General features: G+C 32.5%; 1 protein-coding gene across 2 annotated transcripts in view; it reads right to left on the bottom strand.

Moving 5' to 3' along the window:
- Window positions 1-17,632, bottom strand: part of LOC149076558 (uncharacterized) — a 126,416-nt gene that overhangs the window by 40,257 nt on the left and 68,527 nt on the right. Inside the window, exon 3 of one of the 2 annotated variants that reach the window (XM_089242127.1) lies at window positions 3,947-4,086. In XM_089242127.1, coding sequence (XP_089098253.1) covers window positions 3,947-4,086 — 140 coding nt within the window. The remainder of the gene's footprint in view (window positions 1-3,946; window positions 4,087-17,632) is intronic. The other variant, XM_089242128.1, reaches the window with a different exon arrangement.

Genomic DNA, 17,632 nt, shown 5'->3' with positions numbered 1-17,632 from the left:
TACTTTTATTTATTACTAGCTGATACTCTGCGACATTGCCAACCCCGAAAATTTTTTTTTACGCATGTATAGTTCAATTGGCCGGTATTTTCCAGGTTCATGTAAAAGAAAGTGATTCGATTATGTTAAAAGTGACAGTAAGACTTGATAATTTGAAAGTTCAAAAATTTGTGATTTTATTAATGATTTTGTAATCATAAGAATACACTGATCAATAAAATGCATCTCTCTTGTTTTTTAAAAAAACACTGATCGCAGCAACACTTGTACACACATCGAAAAAATACACTGATCAAAGCAACATTTGTACTCATAAATTAAGATTTGGTGTGGAACAAAAACCGATTCGACTCCGTTATTTGTTAGCCGATTTTTAAAATTCAAATTAAAATGCAAAATCCATTAAAATACGCATCTTTTGTGTAGAAAAAAAATTGGGAAAAGGTGGTTGCGTGTTATGTGTCTGGGATTAAAAACAGGGAAAAATTGAGAAAAAAGGGTTTCTTTTCGAGAAATTTCTGCAATTCAAAAAATTCGATAAAAATATTTTTTGGCGGAATATGCTTACAGCTCCTTCCACACATTAGCGAAGAATCATAAAAATTCTTTTGAGTGATACGATCAATGGTGTGTATTTGTATAAGGAACAAAAGTACATACTTTCACATTTATATATAAGATTTCCACTAAAATCAGGAATAAAAATAATTTGCATATTTTATGAATTGTATTATGATGAATACGTGTGTGACCATAAATATAAATATTAATTTTCTACATTTGTCATGCTCAATGGTTTTTTTTCGTCAAATGCATTTTATGTCACTGAAGACTTGCTACAAAGATTTATTTCCTGCCAAGGGGGGCTATTTATAGACAATTATTGACAATTTCAGGCAATCGGAAAAATTTTTTTTGGTGAGAATTGACAATATTCCGTACAAATGATCCCAATTTCCTAAATTTTCTCTCGCTAATCGTAATGAAATTACAATTTTATGTAAAGTAATTGATTGCATCTGATAAATGTTTTTTTTTCCGTGAAAGGTCTTGGGTTAACGTCGGTTGTAACGGCACTTCGGTTACATCGACAAAATTTCGTGAAATCTTCGATGTCGTTTAACCGAGTGTTTGACTGTATATCGCACACACACATATACTTAAGCGCGCAGAATTTCGAAAAACCATAAATGCATGTTGTGTGATTTATGTTGAAAAGCATGAAAATTTCTGGGTAGAAATTCCCATGCTATCATCTATCAATCTATTCGCCTTGGTTGGGAATTCCGTTTCCAAGGCAACCGGTAGCGTCGCCTGCGAGGAGGTCAACCAATCATGAGCCTCCTCTGGCTCGTCTCCATGACAACGCTGACCCAACCACGAAACACCAAAAGCTGACGCCACCGCCGCCATATTAAGTTAGTGGTGTAACGGAAACGAGCAATTCCCAGCTATGAAAAATATCGACTTCTTCGTCAACCCCCCACCCAAAGAAAAAATAATCTCATGTGAAAAGTTGTTTCCTCAGCAAAACAATCTTTATTTCTCTCAAAGATTCATTCATGTATAATTCATGCATTTGTGTTTGGAAAATACACGACAGAACATACAAAATGAATTTGATTTTACTCTTTTAAAAAGTTCTTTGTAGACTCGTTTTAATATATACAGATTTAATAGAACATATTACTTCATATTATGTAACAAGCCACCTAGGCCACATTTTACTAACGAAGTGTTGTTCCTAGACGCATACTTCCAGTTAGAAAAGCACCCAAATATCGTGTAGACCTTAGATACGCCATACATAATACAAGGGGTTGTATAGTGATTAAAATATACAAAAAACTAACTTTTTGTATGGACATCCTGTTATAAACCAAATTAGAAAGTTGTTGTTCTTTTGAGGAAAACAAAAAAAGAAAAAAAAATCCACGATCTCAAGTGGTGAATCTAATATAATATTCACTGAGATATTTGATTTCAAAAATCGGAGGAAAGTTGAGAAGGAACAGCAGACACTAACGGACAAAGCTTTTTCTATTTTTTTTGCTGTTCTTTCAATTTTTTATCCAATTTTTCAATTCAAATATCTCAGCGAATACTTCTTTTTAATCCTTACAGTGGCAATCCCGAGATATTTGGTCTAACTTCATCATCTTTATTTTGGAAATCCCGAAACTCACCGATAATGTGTTTTTCTCCCCCCCCCCCCGTCCTGTCAATCTACTGCACTGCCAGTGGCGGGGTCAGCCGTCTGATAACAGAAGGAAAGAGGGACGATGTTTTTCTTTCGAGGTAGTATAGGGTTATTGCGTACAGCAAAAATAACAGAAAACGGGAATTTTTTCCTCTCCCTTGTTTTTGTATTATTATTTTCGGGGAGGGGGCGGGAAGCATTTATTAGCTATAGCCCAATCGAGAAAAAATTGCTTTTTGAAAATGGGTGACAACTTCTAGAAGGTTTAGTGATTTATACTGTGGCAGTTATAATGCGCATCAGCAAAATTTTAAAAACCGCTTTAAATGTTAAATATAATTCACAAAAAGTTTTTGTTGGCCTCAGAAGAGGCAAAGAAATAACTTTCTAAATAGGTATTTGTATTTTAATAACTATAGAGCCCCTTGCAATATGAATGATGTATCTGAGGTCTACACGTTTATCAACGGTTCAACAGTAAAATTTGGCACGGGAACTTTCCTTGCTACCCCGATTTTTGCAATTCAGATGTTTTTCCGAGTTGTGTCTCTTAAAACCTGATATCCATTGATTTAAAAAATATATATTAGTTGTCAATACAAATACAAATACAGGAACAAGGCCACAACGAGATGGCTGGAAAATCAATGATTAAAGCTTATGGTATATTTTTATGTTTAAAACGAAGGACTTTTTTTCAGATTGTATATGCATGAAGAATGATTTTTGACCTTTAAAAATGTGTATCTTTATATAGCAAAGCGTCTTTTAAACCCGTGTCACAGCAGATACTATACATTTATATTTAAATTGGTAGGAAAACGAAAAACAGTTGCATATACAGTCTTACAAGTTTTTTACGAGCCAAAAAGTTTTCATGAACTAGTGTTCTACTCAGAATAATGTCATTGGGAAAACGATTTTTCTGTCTCTTATGCCTTTGGAAAGAAAAGTAGTTGTCTTTTCTTCGAATTCGAATCCCCGGGTCCGGTTCCATAATTGGCAGATGCGCTTATTGTTGTCGTTAAAGGAGGTTACTACTACTGCTACTATTTAATCGTGAATGCACCTCGTACACATTCCCCTGTGGAATGTCTGTCGAATCGGTATATGCCAGAGTGTCTGTTTTGATTGTATGTATGTCAACCCTCCTGAGGTGTGTGTGTGTGTAATACGAACAAAAATGTTAGTGTGAAAAAATCTAGAGATACGAAGATAGAGAACGAAGAAATAGCTAAAATAGCTTTTCAAATGATAAAACCATGCATGGGGGTTCCCCCTGATGACGACCTACTGCATAGGTTTCATTTCACTCTCCATTAAACTCCATCTTGTATTCTTTTTTTCCTTCAAATAATTACTAATTGTGTGTGTGTATATATATATATATATATATATATATAACCATATCATAAAAAGCTCAACAAAGACTTAAGGTATGGTTTAGGTCTGACAAATATATATTTATGTCACTAAAGAATGAAATAAATTTATATTAAGAAGTTTAAATTTTGGATCTGAATCAAAATTCAAGAACATATATGTCAATAGTTTAGCTAATACTTTTACTTATGTGTATGAATGAAGCGGAGTATATCTCTGGCACATTTGACGAAAACATTTTCGTTTAAAAACATTGTGTGCAGAAATACATGAATTGGATAATTAGATGAAATTAATGTAAATGATATCTCTCGTTAGAGTAGATTTAAGATAATTATAGAGAAAGTATTATTTTTGCAGTACCTGCAGTATCATGTCACCATCTAACAGATGCTCCTGGTAGAGATCTCTCGCCTTCATCTGACACTGGGATTGCTGCTGCTGCTGCTGTTGCTGTTCTTGGACTCCTTGTCGATCTGAGGTCGGTTTATTGTGCAATGCTGCTGCGAAATGAATAATAACAATAATATAAAAATATATTAAAATTCTTAACCTTACTTATTTCCCCAAACCCCTCGTGCAAATAAGATGAAATCACGGAGTTATTTAGAGAATGATATTTTTAGTATACAATATGAAACACAATTAATGATACGATTAGTCTCTCATTCAAAAGGTCCGAGACCCCATGAAATCTTTTCAACATTCCTCAAGCGAGAAGTGAACCTGTGGTTAAAAACCACCTACTTTAATCCTTTTAGTATCACATTATGAAAGAATGAAATAATTATCATGAAAAGTTTTGGTAAGTTATTTTAGTTCTAATTAAAGCGTAAAAACAAAACAAGCGATTTTTTTTAATTATTCAGAACAGAACGATTTAATTAACCTGGTAGTAAGTATATGAAAGTTTCATCAGCACTATGCCCTTTCAATAAATATAAAATATACCAATTAAAATATGTTGAATAATGATAAACATTTATTTATTTTACCACAAAAAAAGCCATGATTCGTTTCATACATTTGTTACGGAACATTTTGTAAAAGCAGTGTTTTAGTGCATCGCTCAAAAGTGTGATGCAGTAAACACTTTGACAGGGCGAAACATCTCAATGAATTTTATTAATTAACATATTTAAAAAACGAATACTCCTACACTTTTTCTGTGATCTGGTTATCAGAAAGTAGTTATACAGCCTTTATACACCAAAATAACAACACTCAACAACGTATGTACGAGATGTTATGAGGGCTTAAAAAGTTGGTGATAATTTAAAGCACCATCAATACTGAAAAGGTTAAACTAATGCAATAGCTTAAAGTGAGAAAATGTTTACTGTTCATTCCGCAATTCTTCATAATTTTCTATTATGTATGTACACTCTGAAATACGCCATTTATCGAGATCCATAAATTGTTTTGGTTAGAAATTGATACCGATATCATGGAAGAAGCTTATTTCTGTTTCATTAAGATTTTAAATTATCTCGAAATCAAAAATTGAAGATAGCGTGACCTCAATTTATTTTATTTTCATCGATATAAATTTCTATCGACAAAGTAATTTCGACATTATGAAATCATACGCAGATAGAAAATGTATTTTTGCAACGAATATTAAACAACTCCTCTCCGAAAATGACATTTTATGAAAAGGCGTGGAATTTTTTTTTTACTCCTAAAGTAAAACGCTACTAGTGGGTAGAGAAATGCATATGATGCAGGGAAAACATGAAAGGGGGGGATTTCTTTATTTCTCCCTTTTGGTAAGAATCACTTATTTGTGGTAAAATAAAGTGACGAAAAGAGAACCTTTTGTCACGCAATTCAATCGTTGCTGCAGAAAATGCATAGAAGAAGAAGAAGAAGAGGTGGATGGAAGAATTCCGAATGGGCGGAGAAGTCTGTACAGCAGTCAGTCAAAGCCCCCTTTTGGAGATTTGCTCTGGTGGAAGCCGCACCTAAATATTCGGTGGTGCTAAATTACTACTTTTGAGGAATGTTATTACTCTATTTACTGCCGAGTTAACTATGTGACAATGAGGGCTTATTGGATAACGATTTTCTATCACTATTTTTACTGTTAACTCGAGCTGACGATTTAAATTTTCCTTTCGAAATGGGGAATGTTACTTACAACAACTACTATAGCGATGGCGGAGAGAGAATAAATAAGATGAATTTTTACAAATATTTCATTTTATTCTGAACGCATAAAAAAAGGTTTTTTTGTGTTTGTGTTTCGCTTTACGATTGGAATTATTATATGAGCAATAATGAGAATGAATGTTAGTTTCGATATGTTATAGCGCACACAATGTTTACACATTACTGCAATATAAGAATTTCCGGGAATTCTCGAAATAAGAAAAATAATAAAAAGTAAATAAAATTGAAGTATTTTCTCCTCACAGGAAATGTGAGAGAAATTTTCATAAAATGCTTATGTAATTATCTCCGTTTTATGCATTTTTTACAGTGAATTGAGAGTGTGGTGGATATTCGGAAACTAGGCATAATACAGTAAAACTTCGACAATACGAATATGGTTTATAACGATAATCTCGCTATAACGAGTGATTTGCAAGTGATTGTCAAAGAGCTAATGAAATATTCGGTTATAGCGAGTTGAAAATTAGGATGCATCCGCTATAATGTCAAAAAAATCATCATAGAAAAAACACTGGTTTTACTTTCTCTTTCTTCAAAAATTAAATTAAAGATAACATATTTGTCATTGCACTTGCTTCTGTCTAATATGACTTTGAGGTACTTCTAATAAGAAGGAAGAAGTCTCATTCACCTCAAGAAGTTGAGCCCTGATTTAAAGTATTGTGCAAGTTTTGAGTTAGAAATATGGTGAATATGAACTCAGAGGGCTGCACTTGAAGTTTAACTTTCAAAGGTTTTCTAAGATGACTGGAAGGTACTTCCAAGAAAAAAATACTTGAGAGAAAAGTGCGATTTGTTACGTAAAGTTTAGCAATAAAATTTTGGAAAAAAAATTGTGGAAATGAATACACACTGCATCATCTTGGCTGAAAAATTTGAAGGAAGTGAATTATTTCTTCACAGAAAAAAATTAAAAACTCGAAAAATAAGGATTTGATGATATTTATGTTTTTAATGCTTTTTTGAGTATCAAAAATGCAAAAATATCTTGAAAATACTAAAACATGAGTGTAAGGGTATAGAAGGGATAATATGCATCTTTGACAGAGCGGTACAAAAAGAAACAAAGACGTGTCTCGATAATTATTCAAACATATGTCTAAATAATTTTTTCGTTATGTTGTTTAAAATATGTCTCTGTATAGGAAAATATATTTTTACCTTGAAATTTCTGCTGTTTAAGAAATGCATTAATAAAGATATTTTTACTTTGATAAAAATATCAATGATTTATATGAAGGTAGCAAAATAGTATCTAGTAATTATAGTTAAGTTTATAGTTTCAACCACTCTATTGACGCCCTTCTGAAATCGAGTATTTTATTATATCCAGAGGTATACATGTGTATAACCGTTAAAAATGATTCTTTTTTCAAGTTGAAATTGGAGATATGCGTAGAAGTATCTAACTTAAATCGTTCTAGTAAAGATATCGACCCAAATTAATTAATTAATTTTTTTCAATTTTTTTTATTTTTGAAGGGCATTTTGTCATACAATAAACACAAATCAGTTGAAAATTTTTTTTAGTGGCTGGTTTTGGTTCATGTTTCAAGAAGTCATTACACATATCAGTTTACACTTTAAAAATTGCATGGGCGAATTTTTTTTTCTAACTTACTAAAAATTTTAAGACACATAGAAAAGTTCTTCTGTTTTTTTTATAAAATTTTGTGCTGCACAGAAAAGTACATAAATTTGTTCCTGGTAGCATTTTAACCAGCTTCAACATGTTTCGCACTTTCACCCATATTTTTATTGTTTTTACTATAACCTACATTATTTTTATGTCCTTACTTTTCAAGATTTATAAAAATTTAATTCATGCTCCACACTTCTCTAAACTATTTATCTTTCGAGCTTATGGCATCACAAAATTATTCAGCACCATATTTTTTTGTGGAAAATATAATAATTGGAGTATGGAAAATGCCAGAAAATGGAAAATGATCATATATGTAAAAGTGCTTCTAACTTGTGAATGGGTAAAGATAGTGTATAGTTCGATCAAACAAGGTTTCAGTTTAACTGAATAAATCATAGTTGAATCATACTGAATGAATCATAGAAACGCTATAATTGAGGGCAATGAGAGCATCCAGATACATATTTTGTGAGAATTATATTTATTAAAATTTCTGTGTGCAAATTCTTTCGGAATATGAACACCGACTACAGAAAAGTCAACAGCTTTTGATATTCCACAATAGTTACTTATATACCCTATAAATAATAAATTATATTGTTTAAGCCGGATATTTATAAATATTATAATCTATACGATTATACACATTTTTGCAATGCAAAGAGAAACACGTTCATGCCACTTTTACAGCCCATATAAATAAAAGAAATAAATTCTTAATATTAATTTCCTCTAATGAATTTTAATAAACAAAAATTTATTACTATTACTGGTATCGATGCTAAAAAATGATTGTTCAAAGAGAGAAAATCTTAAAAAAAAAATTCGAATCCTTTTCTCATGATAAATATAAAGACTACTTTTGATGTAAAAAACGAAATGTTTTAAAGCGATGTTTTTTTGCTAATAGTACGTTTATACAGCAACGTATTACCTAACCTTACCTAAGATTCTTTGAAGATTTCAAACCGAATTATTTTGAACTAAATTTAAGGAACCTAAAATTTTACACCAAAGGAGCGAAAATCAATGATTTTGGCATTTGTGCTTCATTGCTGAAACTTCACAGTCACACATTTGAACAATTCTTTATAGCACCCTTCAAACTCGAACAACTCTCAACGAAATCTATCAACTGCAAACCCCTCTGATATATTTTCCTCCCCACCTTCTATTTCTCTCCCCAAAGAAATTTAACGTTGGTGAGGGAGGAAAAAATGTTGCAAAAGCGCGGAGTGAAGAAATACACACATACAACATATGTATGGTGAATTCGCTTTTCTTGTTTTGTTTCTAACTCCCTCTTTCTCTCTCTCTCCCGGGTTTATTAAACTGGAGAAAACAAGTTGGTCTTTTTGCTGCCATTCTTCTGCTTTCTTTTTCTGATTTCTGTTTTTATTTTCTTCATTTTTTTTTTGTCTCTTCTGTTCTATTTTATTTTTTTCTTCGCCCTTCCGACCATGGAAAAAAAATCCAACGTCTGTAAATGAATCGGAAATCTGGCAAATTGAACTCGGGGAAAAGGGTAAGTGTTTTCTTCGGTACACACAATGTTCTTCTTTTTCTCTTCTAGACTTTGATGACGCCGTGATGCACAAAAAAAATATATAAGAGAAAGAGTTGGTTGAGAATGTTGAGCGAAATATTACTTCCTGTCTCTGATAGGTTTGAAGAAGCCGGTACAGAAAATATAGGTTTTGTACTATTTTTGTGTTCTTCGAAATCTCCGAAGCAACAAATCAATTTTTTTTTGCACACACATTTACTTCTTTTTTTCTATTTTTTTAACTTCTACCGTATTTACTTGAAATTTTCCTTCAATTAACGTGATTGTTTACGTAGAAGAAAAATCTTTACAAGTTCTTGAAAATCGAATTTTTTTTGGTTATAGAGAAATTTGTAAATATATGGGTCGTTTTGAAAGTAGGGTACAGTGGTTGTAAATAAAATAAAAAATAAGAGCAAAATTATTGATTCCATGCACATACATATCTTTGCTATTTTTGTACACTGCCAAAATGACTTTTCTAGGCGTTTTTGATACCATAGAATAACTTTTCAAAACCCTTGGTATAAAATTTCCCACCAATTCAGCAGCGTTTCTGGCTAGCATTCCATAATTTAAGAAATTTTCCGCAGTAGACATGCGATGTTAATATTATTTCAGACTCTCCAATGAAGTTTTGTAAACGTTCACCCTTTTTGATCCCGTAACACCGTTCCAATTCTATTTATATGAGATTAGATTAATTTTCTTGAATTTTGTGCTTTTGCGTTTCATTATTCATACTCCTACAAAAAGTGAACGCGATAACATTCAGTTGAAAATACTGTGTTAGAAACGATTAAAGTTACTGTGTATGCGTGTGATTCAAACAAATTTATTGTTTTTTATGCAGTCAACCGGATTTTAGTTCAAAAGCTTTTCGTATAATGATATCTTGAAAATTTGAAATTTTTATTGAATGAATTGCCAATTAACATGATAAAAATATCAATAAAAATATCATATAAAAATATCAAAATACAGTTGAATACTTTTTTGGTTGTTTTAGTATCTTCTACGGGTAAAAATGATTTGTATTATATAAAAATAAATAAGTATGTGTGTGTGTCGCACACACACATATTTATTTATTTCGCTTAAGGCTGGAGCTCTTATAGCGGGGGGGGGGGAACCGTACATAAATATGGTCATACATGGAGCAAAATTCAAACAAAAATATTTTTTACACCTCAATTAATACAAGATAAACAGATATACGTTAGCATGGAAAATATACATACGCATACATATGTCTAAACTCACAAAATCTAAAAAACTGAAATTGAGAGGGGGAAAAAGAACAACAATAACGTTAAAAATAATAAATAATTAATTAAGCGAAAACTAAACCACCCCCCCCCCCTAAAACCAATCGTTGCTCTACATGCTTGAGAAATGCAAACCAGCTTTCCGTCCGGAGCGAAATATATTCCAAAGAAAACGTTACGGATGGATATCGGTCGGAGGGGTTCTGTTGAAAACAATAAATACTACTAATAAAGTTTAGTACTTGAAGAAAGCACACACACAAGAGATGTGTCTGAAATTATTGACACTATTTAAGTAAGTTTCTGTAATAAAGTAATTTCGAAATATTCAAAGTAATGATTCAATCCAGAAACAGAAATTTTATTTGTTGCTTCGATATTCTTTCATAATTATTTTAGCTATAAAAGAAATTTTTCGAAACATAGTTCAAGATAAAAAAAAAATTAAAAGAAATATGTGCAGGTGGAATGAAAATCTTGATATATTGAATTGGAGTCATCAATCATTTAACCAACTTTGGACGGACCATCCAAATTTCACCCTGAACCCTCCCTTCTATTTATCACTAATTTTTGGTCCTATACCATCCATGCCTTAGACGTAATTAACGTCGTAAGGCGACTGTTTCCTGTCAGCCACTCGAGCTCGTAGCACTGCTACAGCTCTCACCATTTCCACCGCGTCTATCGTTGGGTCTGATTATTCATTCCAGGGATTATCGTGTGGGTTATTGATGAACTGAACGGGAGGGGGGATAACAAAGGATCCTCCCCTATTAACATAAAACAGGCGAAAGGAGGATGGAAGGTAAAGAGGCAACGGCTCTGCAGATTGGTAGAGCGCGAAATGTAGGAAAGGGTGGTGGTGGTAGTAAACATGGAGATAGAAGGGAAACGTGTGGGGGGAAAGGTATGTGTTAATAATGAGTATTGTTCGCCGGCTAATTAGGAAGCGTTGGATGGAGGAGGAGAAGGAGAAAGCGCTTCAATTGCTTTGTTCTCTCCCTTCAGAAATCTCAAGCCTCGGCATCTGTACAGTTTCACCCTTCGCAAGTTCACCCATGAAAGCGTTCGGAGTCTATCCCCCGTTGCTTGATCATTAATGGCCAGGGAATTTGTTTTCGGGAAGAAAAGTTATGAACGAATTCTCTTCCACAAGATGCCGTAGTTGTAATCTTCTAAGGATCATCTTTGCTGTAAGGATTACGGAAAGAAAGAGCAGTAGCTTCAGTAATAATGAGAATTGTTTCTCAATTAATTTCTCGCATAACAATGATTTTTTTTATACCAATAAAAATTTTATTATTCTGGACATCAGTAAGATTTAATATTAAGCTTGTAATTAATTTCTCGCATAACAATGATTTTTTTTATACCAATAAAAATTTTATTATTCTGGACATCAGTAAGATTTAATATTAAGCTTGTGGGTCGTTCTCACGAAATTGGCCTAAATTGTGTCCTCAGCAAGTCATATCAAATAGACTTGGCTTGGAATTTCGTTTCGGTCATTTTCTATTTATATTCCTGTCTCTGACGTGTCTCAACTCTATTTATAATTTTTTAATCAATATATTTTTAGAATTCACTTGAACAAATTTTCATTTGTTAAAAAAATGATGTTCTTCTGCTGACTGTCTCTAGCCCTTTTTTCAAATTTTATAGTGATATTGATTCCTATCTTAAAATAAGAATATATATTTCAATAATATATATTTTAGGATTAGTATACTTTTTCATATTTCATCTTTTTTATAATTTTCAATATAATTTATATATATTTTTTTTGGCCAAATGTGTGAAAGTTTCCTTCAGCTTTTTTTTCTCATTCGTGACACTTAGAAAACATGGCAAGTGGTTTTTAGGACTTGAAACAGTCAAATTTTGTGTTGAAAATGTTGAGAGAGAGAGAAGAATGTAGCCATCACTTATATTGGAAATTACTTCACGAGTTAGATTTATTCAAGAAAAAAGAGGCGAGTGTTTTATTAAATGCACTCCTGGCTACTTTTTTTGGAAGAAATATATAACTGAAAATTATCTTCACTTCACCTCATTTTTTATTCAGAGGCTTCTATTATTTCTAAAAAGCACATGTTTTCAACATGCTTAGTTTTTGTCTTTCTTCTGGCATCACGTAACCGGAAGGAAGGTTTGATCATAAATTAAAAAGAGTATAAAAGTTGAAAAAATCCAGATTTTTATTTGACTGCAACATCAAGTTGCAGTTATGTTTCATCCGAAGGATTTGATTTGAGAGTGCCTCTCGTGCTCTAGCAAAACAAAAATAAATTAGGAATCTGTTGTCCTTATAAACCTGACGAAAAAAGGAGCGAGAAGCACAAATAAAAGAAGAAATGAAAATGCAATTGACAAAAAAAAATTGTTTTAGAGTATCAGTGCTTGTTGTCTGCGTTGAAATGAGTTTCCAAAATAGATGGATGATTTGCGAGTGTCAAGCATAAATATCAAGCCAAGTGCTGAAACAGGCAAAATGCCATGTCGAATTTGCTTAATTAATTCTTTTCACCGTTAATTTTGACCAAACTTCATCGTTGATTATATTTTGTTTATCAGCAGGTAAAGAAGTGTCCCTAAGAATGTTTTTCAATTTTTGTTTCTAATTTTTTTTCATAATTTTTTGTTCGTTTTTGACAAAAGAACTACACATTTTAATTTATGTAAAATTCAGCATCACAGTATCTTGAAAAAAAAAATTCAAACGAACGCATTGAAATGGAATAAAGACGAAGATTAAGCTACAAGAAAACCCCAATAAATTTTTAATAATTTTTATCGATCTCTATTCAGTCATTTTAAGTCAAGTAAATAAATGAATAATGAGTAAAACCGATTAAAAAGAAGAAGAAATTCCACTAAACTGAATTATTATTGCTTTTTTACTATTGAATTGATTATCGATGTTGCGCCCGGGTATTGGCTTTTGTGCAATAACATTGTTAATGTAACAAAGCCAACATGGAGAAGAATTCAGATGGCGCTTTTCATAATCCGATCCTTTTCGATTTTGGCTCATGAATTGCGGAAAAAAAGTTGCAAAGTTGGATTGGTTTTTTTTTGCTGCGTGATGGGCAAAAGCGTTATCAGTGAGATTATTAAAACAAATAACTTTAACATATTACTAATGACTTTATTATAAACTTTAACATACACACGCACGCGTACCATGTACTACCAAATAATACAGTAGAAAATGCTTTATCCTAAAAGGGCTAAAATAAAATATTTTGAAGCTAATAAAGTACTAAATGTTGATCGATAATGTTACATGAATTTGTTTATTTTATTTGTGCCATTTTACATAAATTAAAGAAAAAAGCTCATATTTATTTGCGCTATCTCTTTTGTCACTGAGCTCATGTACACTCACTCGGCTCATGCAATTCTAAAAGCATTCATACTGAAAATTACTTTTGATTTATATAAAACTATATAGAATGGGAAAATTTGTTATTTTATCAAACAATATTCAGAGCTTTGTAAGCTTCAAAGTTCTCTCATTTTAGAGTTTGCCCTCCTTCAGATACGGGGGGGGGGAAGTATCGTAAGTTTTTTCTTTGTTTTCCTTTTTTTTCCCACTAAATCGGAAAGGATAGGATCATGAAAAGTGTCACCTGAATTCTTCCCATTGTTGGCTTTGTTGCATCAGCAACGTTCTTTGTATGAAAAATTATACTGTGTTTTAATCAGTAAAATATGGTTTGAAATGTTGCTGTGAAATTCTTGAATTTTATTTCGTTATTGTTTGTGGTAAGCTATGTTTTTCACGTGCTTCTTCATAACGACATTTGTACTTATTTCATCTATGTTGTATTTGGAGGAATTTTGAGAGAAACACATTCATTTTAAGCATTTTTAAAATAGTAACATGTAAACCGTAGTAATATTTGAAACTGATTGAATTATATAGACCAGAATACGAACTAGAACGAAGTGATGAATGATCCAGAGGGGCATAGACTTGGTTGACGGGGTGTAGAGAAGAGCTACGCATGCTCTTGTTGGCACACAAGGATTGAGGTATGAAGATAGACTTGATTTCTTGAATATGTTTATATTGAAGGAACATGTGTGTCGGGGGTGGGGGGGGGGATGTGATCGAAGTGTTTCAAATTTTCAACAAGACGGATGGGATGGACCATGAGATATTAATAAACTCCTACGACAAGGGGACACCAGTATCGTTTAGTAACGGACAATTTCAGGTTGTGGTGTCGCAGGGAGTTTTTTTCTCTTATAGGCTTGTTAATAAATGGAATAGCTTACCTCCGGGGTCGTGCACTGCCACAATTGACACGTTTAAAAAGAAGCACGATAAACACATTGGGATAAATTAAGGTACTATTTACACTTAGAATTATATTATGACAACCATATAAACTTTTTTTTATGGGCGGTGTATTATATATTTATTTCTTAGTTTTTTTCTTTCGTGATATGTGCTTTTATATTGGGTTGCTGTATTTTGATTATATTTGACATCCATATTTCTATGGGCATCTTTTTTCAGCCACCTCGTTGGACGATCAGCGTGACAAAAGCATGTTAAGGTCATATTCTATATCATTTGGTATAGGATATTTACGCAACCAATGAATATGGTACATGTGCTTCTGTCAGTGATTTAAAAATACACCAAAATTGTTTTAAATTAAACGTTAATGTTAAAGATGGTTCATTCAGTATATTTTTGAAATATTAATTTTATAAAATTTTTATACTTTGTACTTTGTACTTGTTAATGAATTCAAATATGACGTGCGATGAACATCAACGAAAATCCAGCTATTAGTATAAAAAGTTTATAAAAATAATATTTCAAAAATATACTGAATGAACCATCTTTAACATTAACGTTTAACTCAAAACAATTTTGGTGTATTTTGAAATCACTGACAGAAGTACATGTACCATATTCATTGGTTGCGTAAATATACTATACCAAATGATATAGAATATGACCTTAACATGCTTTTGTCACGAAGATGCTTCAAATTTAGAAAAAACAATGGAGTAGAAGGAATTCACGACTATATATACAGAACCCTGTTTCTAAAGGCCTTGATGATGGGGTATTTTTCAAAACGTTATTTACAGTGATTAAAATTGTTATTCTAATGATATCCTACCAACAAGAGAGTATTTCGAATAATACTGTACGGTGGAAGTAATATCTCTCGCCCACATATCACGTGTTTTCAGAGCCATCACTTCCAATAAGCTGAATTCTCTATCTCATCATCTCACTCGAATCATTTTCACCATGTGTGAGCGCTGTTAATTAAATACCCACGGATTTCTCTCAACCTCCTGGAATTATTCTACCATTTTCACATCCCGAGAAATAACGCCAGCCAACATCCACCACGTGACCAAGGGAAGGAGACCACCCATTTTCAGCAACAAAAATCTATTCCCGCCTTTAGAAGGGATGTGTGTGATGTTCCTATGTATCGATAGTGGTAAAAGGTGTAGGGAAACGGGGAATTTGTTTCTATACCCTCTTTCTCTTTCTGTGTGTATATCCTCCCTTCCTATACCTTTACACTAGGTTTTGATAAGACAGTATATAGTCCTGTGCACAGGGGAGGGGAAGATTCGATACTATATATATAGACACACATTCGAATACGTATCGTATCGAAAGTTTCCCGTTCTCTCTCTGAAAAGTAGGAGGATTTTTGCGCGCACCTACTGCCGCAATCTCAATCTCGAGGTCTCATAAATCTCGGAAGATTGATCGAGATCGGCGGGAGAGTAGATTGGCATTGGTGGGAAGAAGCGATTTTATCATTACCATACATACGGATATAAGGTTTACGTCGAGCTATACCTGCGAGCTTCCCCAACCTCCTCGAAAAAGAAAAGAACAGGTGAAGAGATTTTGACGGATATTCACTTATTCATCGCTTCTACATTATTTCAATTTATGTTTTTTTTGTTATTAAATTCCTATATATACAGGAATTTAATAAGATAATTTACACATATACGTATGTATATACATTTGAATGGTTCCTGTAATGAAGAGAGCTATAAATATACAAATATCATTTTTACCATAAGTGTTGCACAAAACTATGATAAAATAATTAAGCTAGGGAAATTTCAAGTTCCACTATCTGTGTGTGTCATCAAGCAGCGGAAATGAAATTAGATTCATGAATTTAGTTTCTCATTTTGAATAGATTGATTAGAAATATTTATGCCATTTAATTTTGGTCACAAAAAGGTTTTAAACAGAATATGAGAGCACATACATTTTAGAAAACACATTTAGAAAAGAACGTAATTTAGATAATCAGCATGAAATTAATTGAGATTTATATTAAATATCAATTAGTTTACAGAATAAAACATCATTTATAAAAAATATAGAAACAATATTTCTAATACAAATACAAACACAAAGGCCACAACAAGAAAATTGCCCAACGAAGTGGCTGAAAAAAAAGATGCTCATAGAAATATGAATGTCAAATATAACCAAAATACTGCAACCCAATACAAAAGCATATATCACGAAAGAAAAAAAAATTATATATAAAATGCACTGCCCATAAAAAAAAGATTATTGCTGTCTTAATCTAAGTATGGATAGCTTCTCGATTTATTCCACTATGTTTATCGTACTTCTTTTTAAACGTGTTAATTGTGCTAGAATTCTTTACCCCAGAGGTAAGCTATTTCATTTATTAACACGTCTATTAGCGAAAAACTCCCTGCGACACCAAAACCTGGAATTGTCCCTTACTAAACGATGCTGGTGTCCTCTTGTAGAAACAGTTAATTGACGGGACTCACATAATCCACCCTATCCACCCCTTTGAAAATTTTAAGCACTTTGATCATGTCCCCCCTTGTGACACCTGTGTTGCTCTAATCTAAACATATTCAAGAAATGAAGTCTCCCTTCATAGCTCAAGCCTTGTGCACCAGCGGCTATTCTTTGCATCCCCTCAACCAAGTCTATGTCCTTCTGGTCTTCAAAACTTACAGCATACTCCAGTCCAGGACGAACTAAGCCTCGAAAAAGCGGAAGAATGACTTTAGGAGAACGCGAGGACATCCTTTAAAGAATGAAACCAAGCATTGTATTCCACTGTTTTGACCAAAATGGAACAATGTTCAGAAAACATTAGCCATTCATGAATCAGAATTTCGAAATTGGTGACCCTAGTTGCATCCGTTAAAAGGTAAAACAAGAGATAGAAACGCAAACGAGGTATAAGTTTGATAATTTTCAGGAATTTGTTTTTAAAAAATGTTAAAATTTAGTTAAAAGTACATTTTTTGTGTTGAAATGAGAAAAAATTGACATATCAAACATATGTACAGCCTTAGGCTTATGATGAAAAGAAGAAAAACTCTCTCAGAATTTAATATTACAATTT

Source organism: Pholcus phalangioides, unplaced genomic scaffold (genome assembly GCF_987345545.1).
Source record: "Pholcus phalangioides strain wild (caught in Gottingen) unplaced genomic scaffold, Ppha-v1.0 ptg000015l_1, whole genome shotgun sequence".
In the NCBI taxonomy this organism is placed as follows: domain Eukaryota; kingdom Metazoa; phylum Arthropoda; class Arachnida; order Araneae; family Pholcidae; genus Pholcus; species Pholcus phalangioides.
Note: the sequence above shows the minus strand (reverse complement) of the source record. Positions and strands in the feature narration are given on the sequence as shown.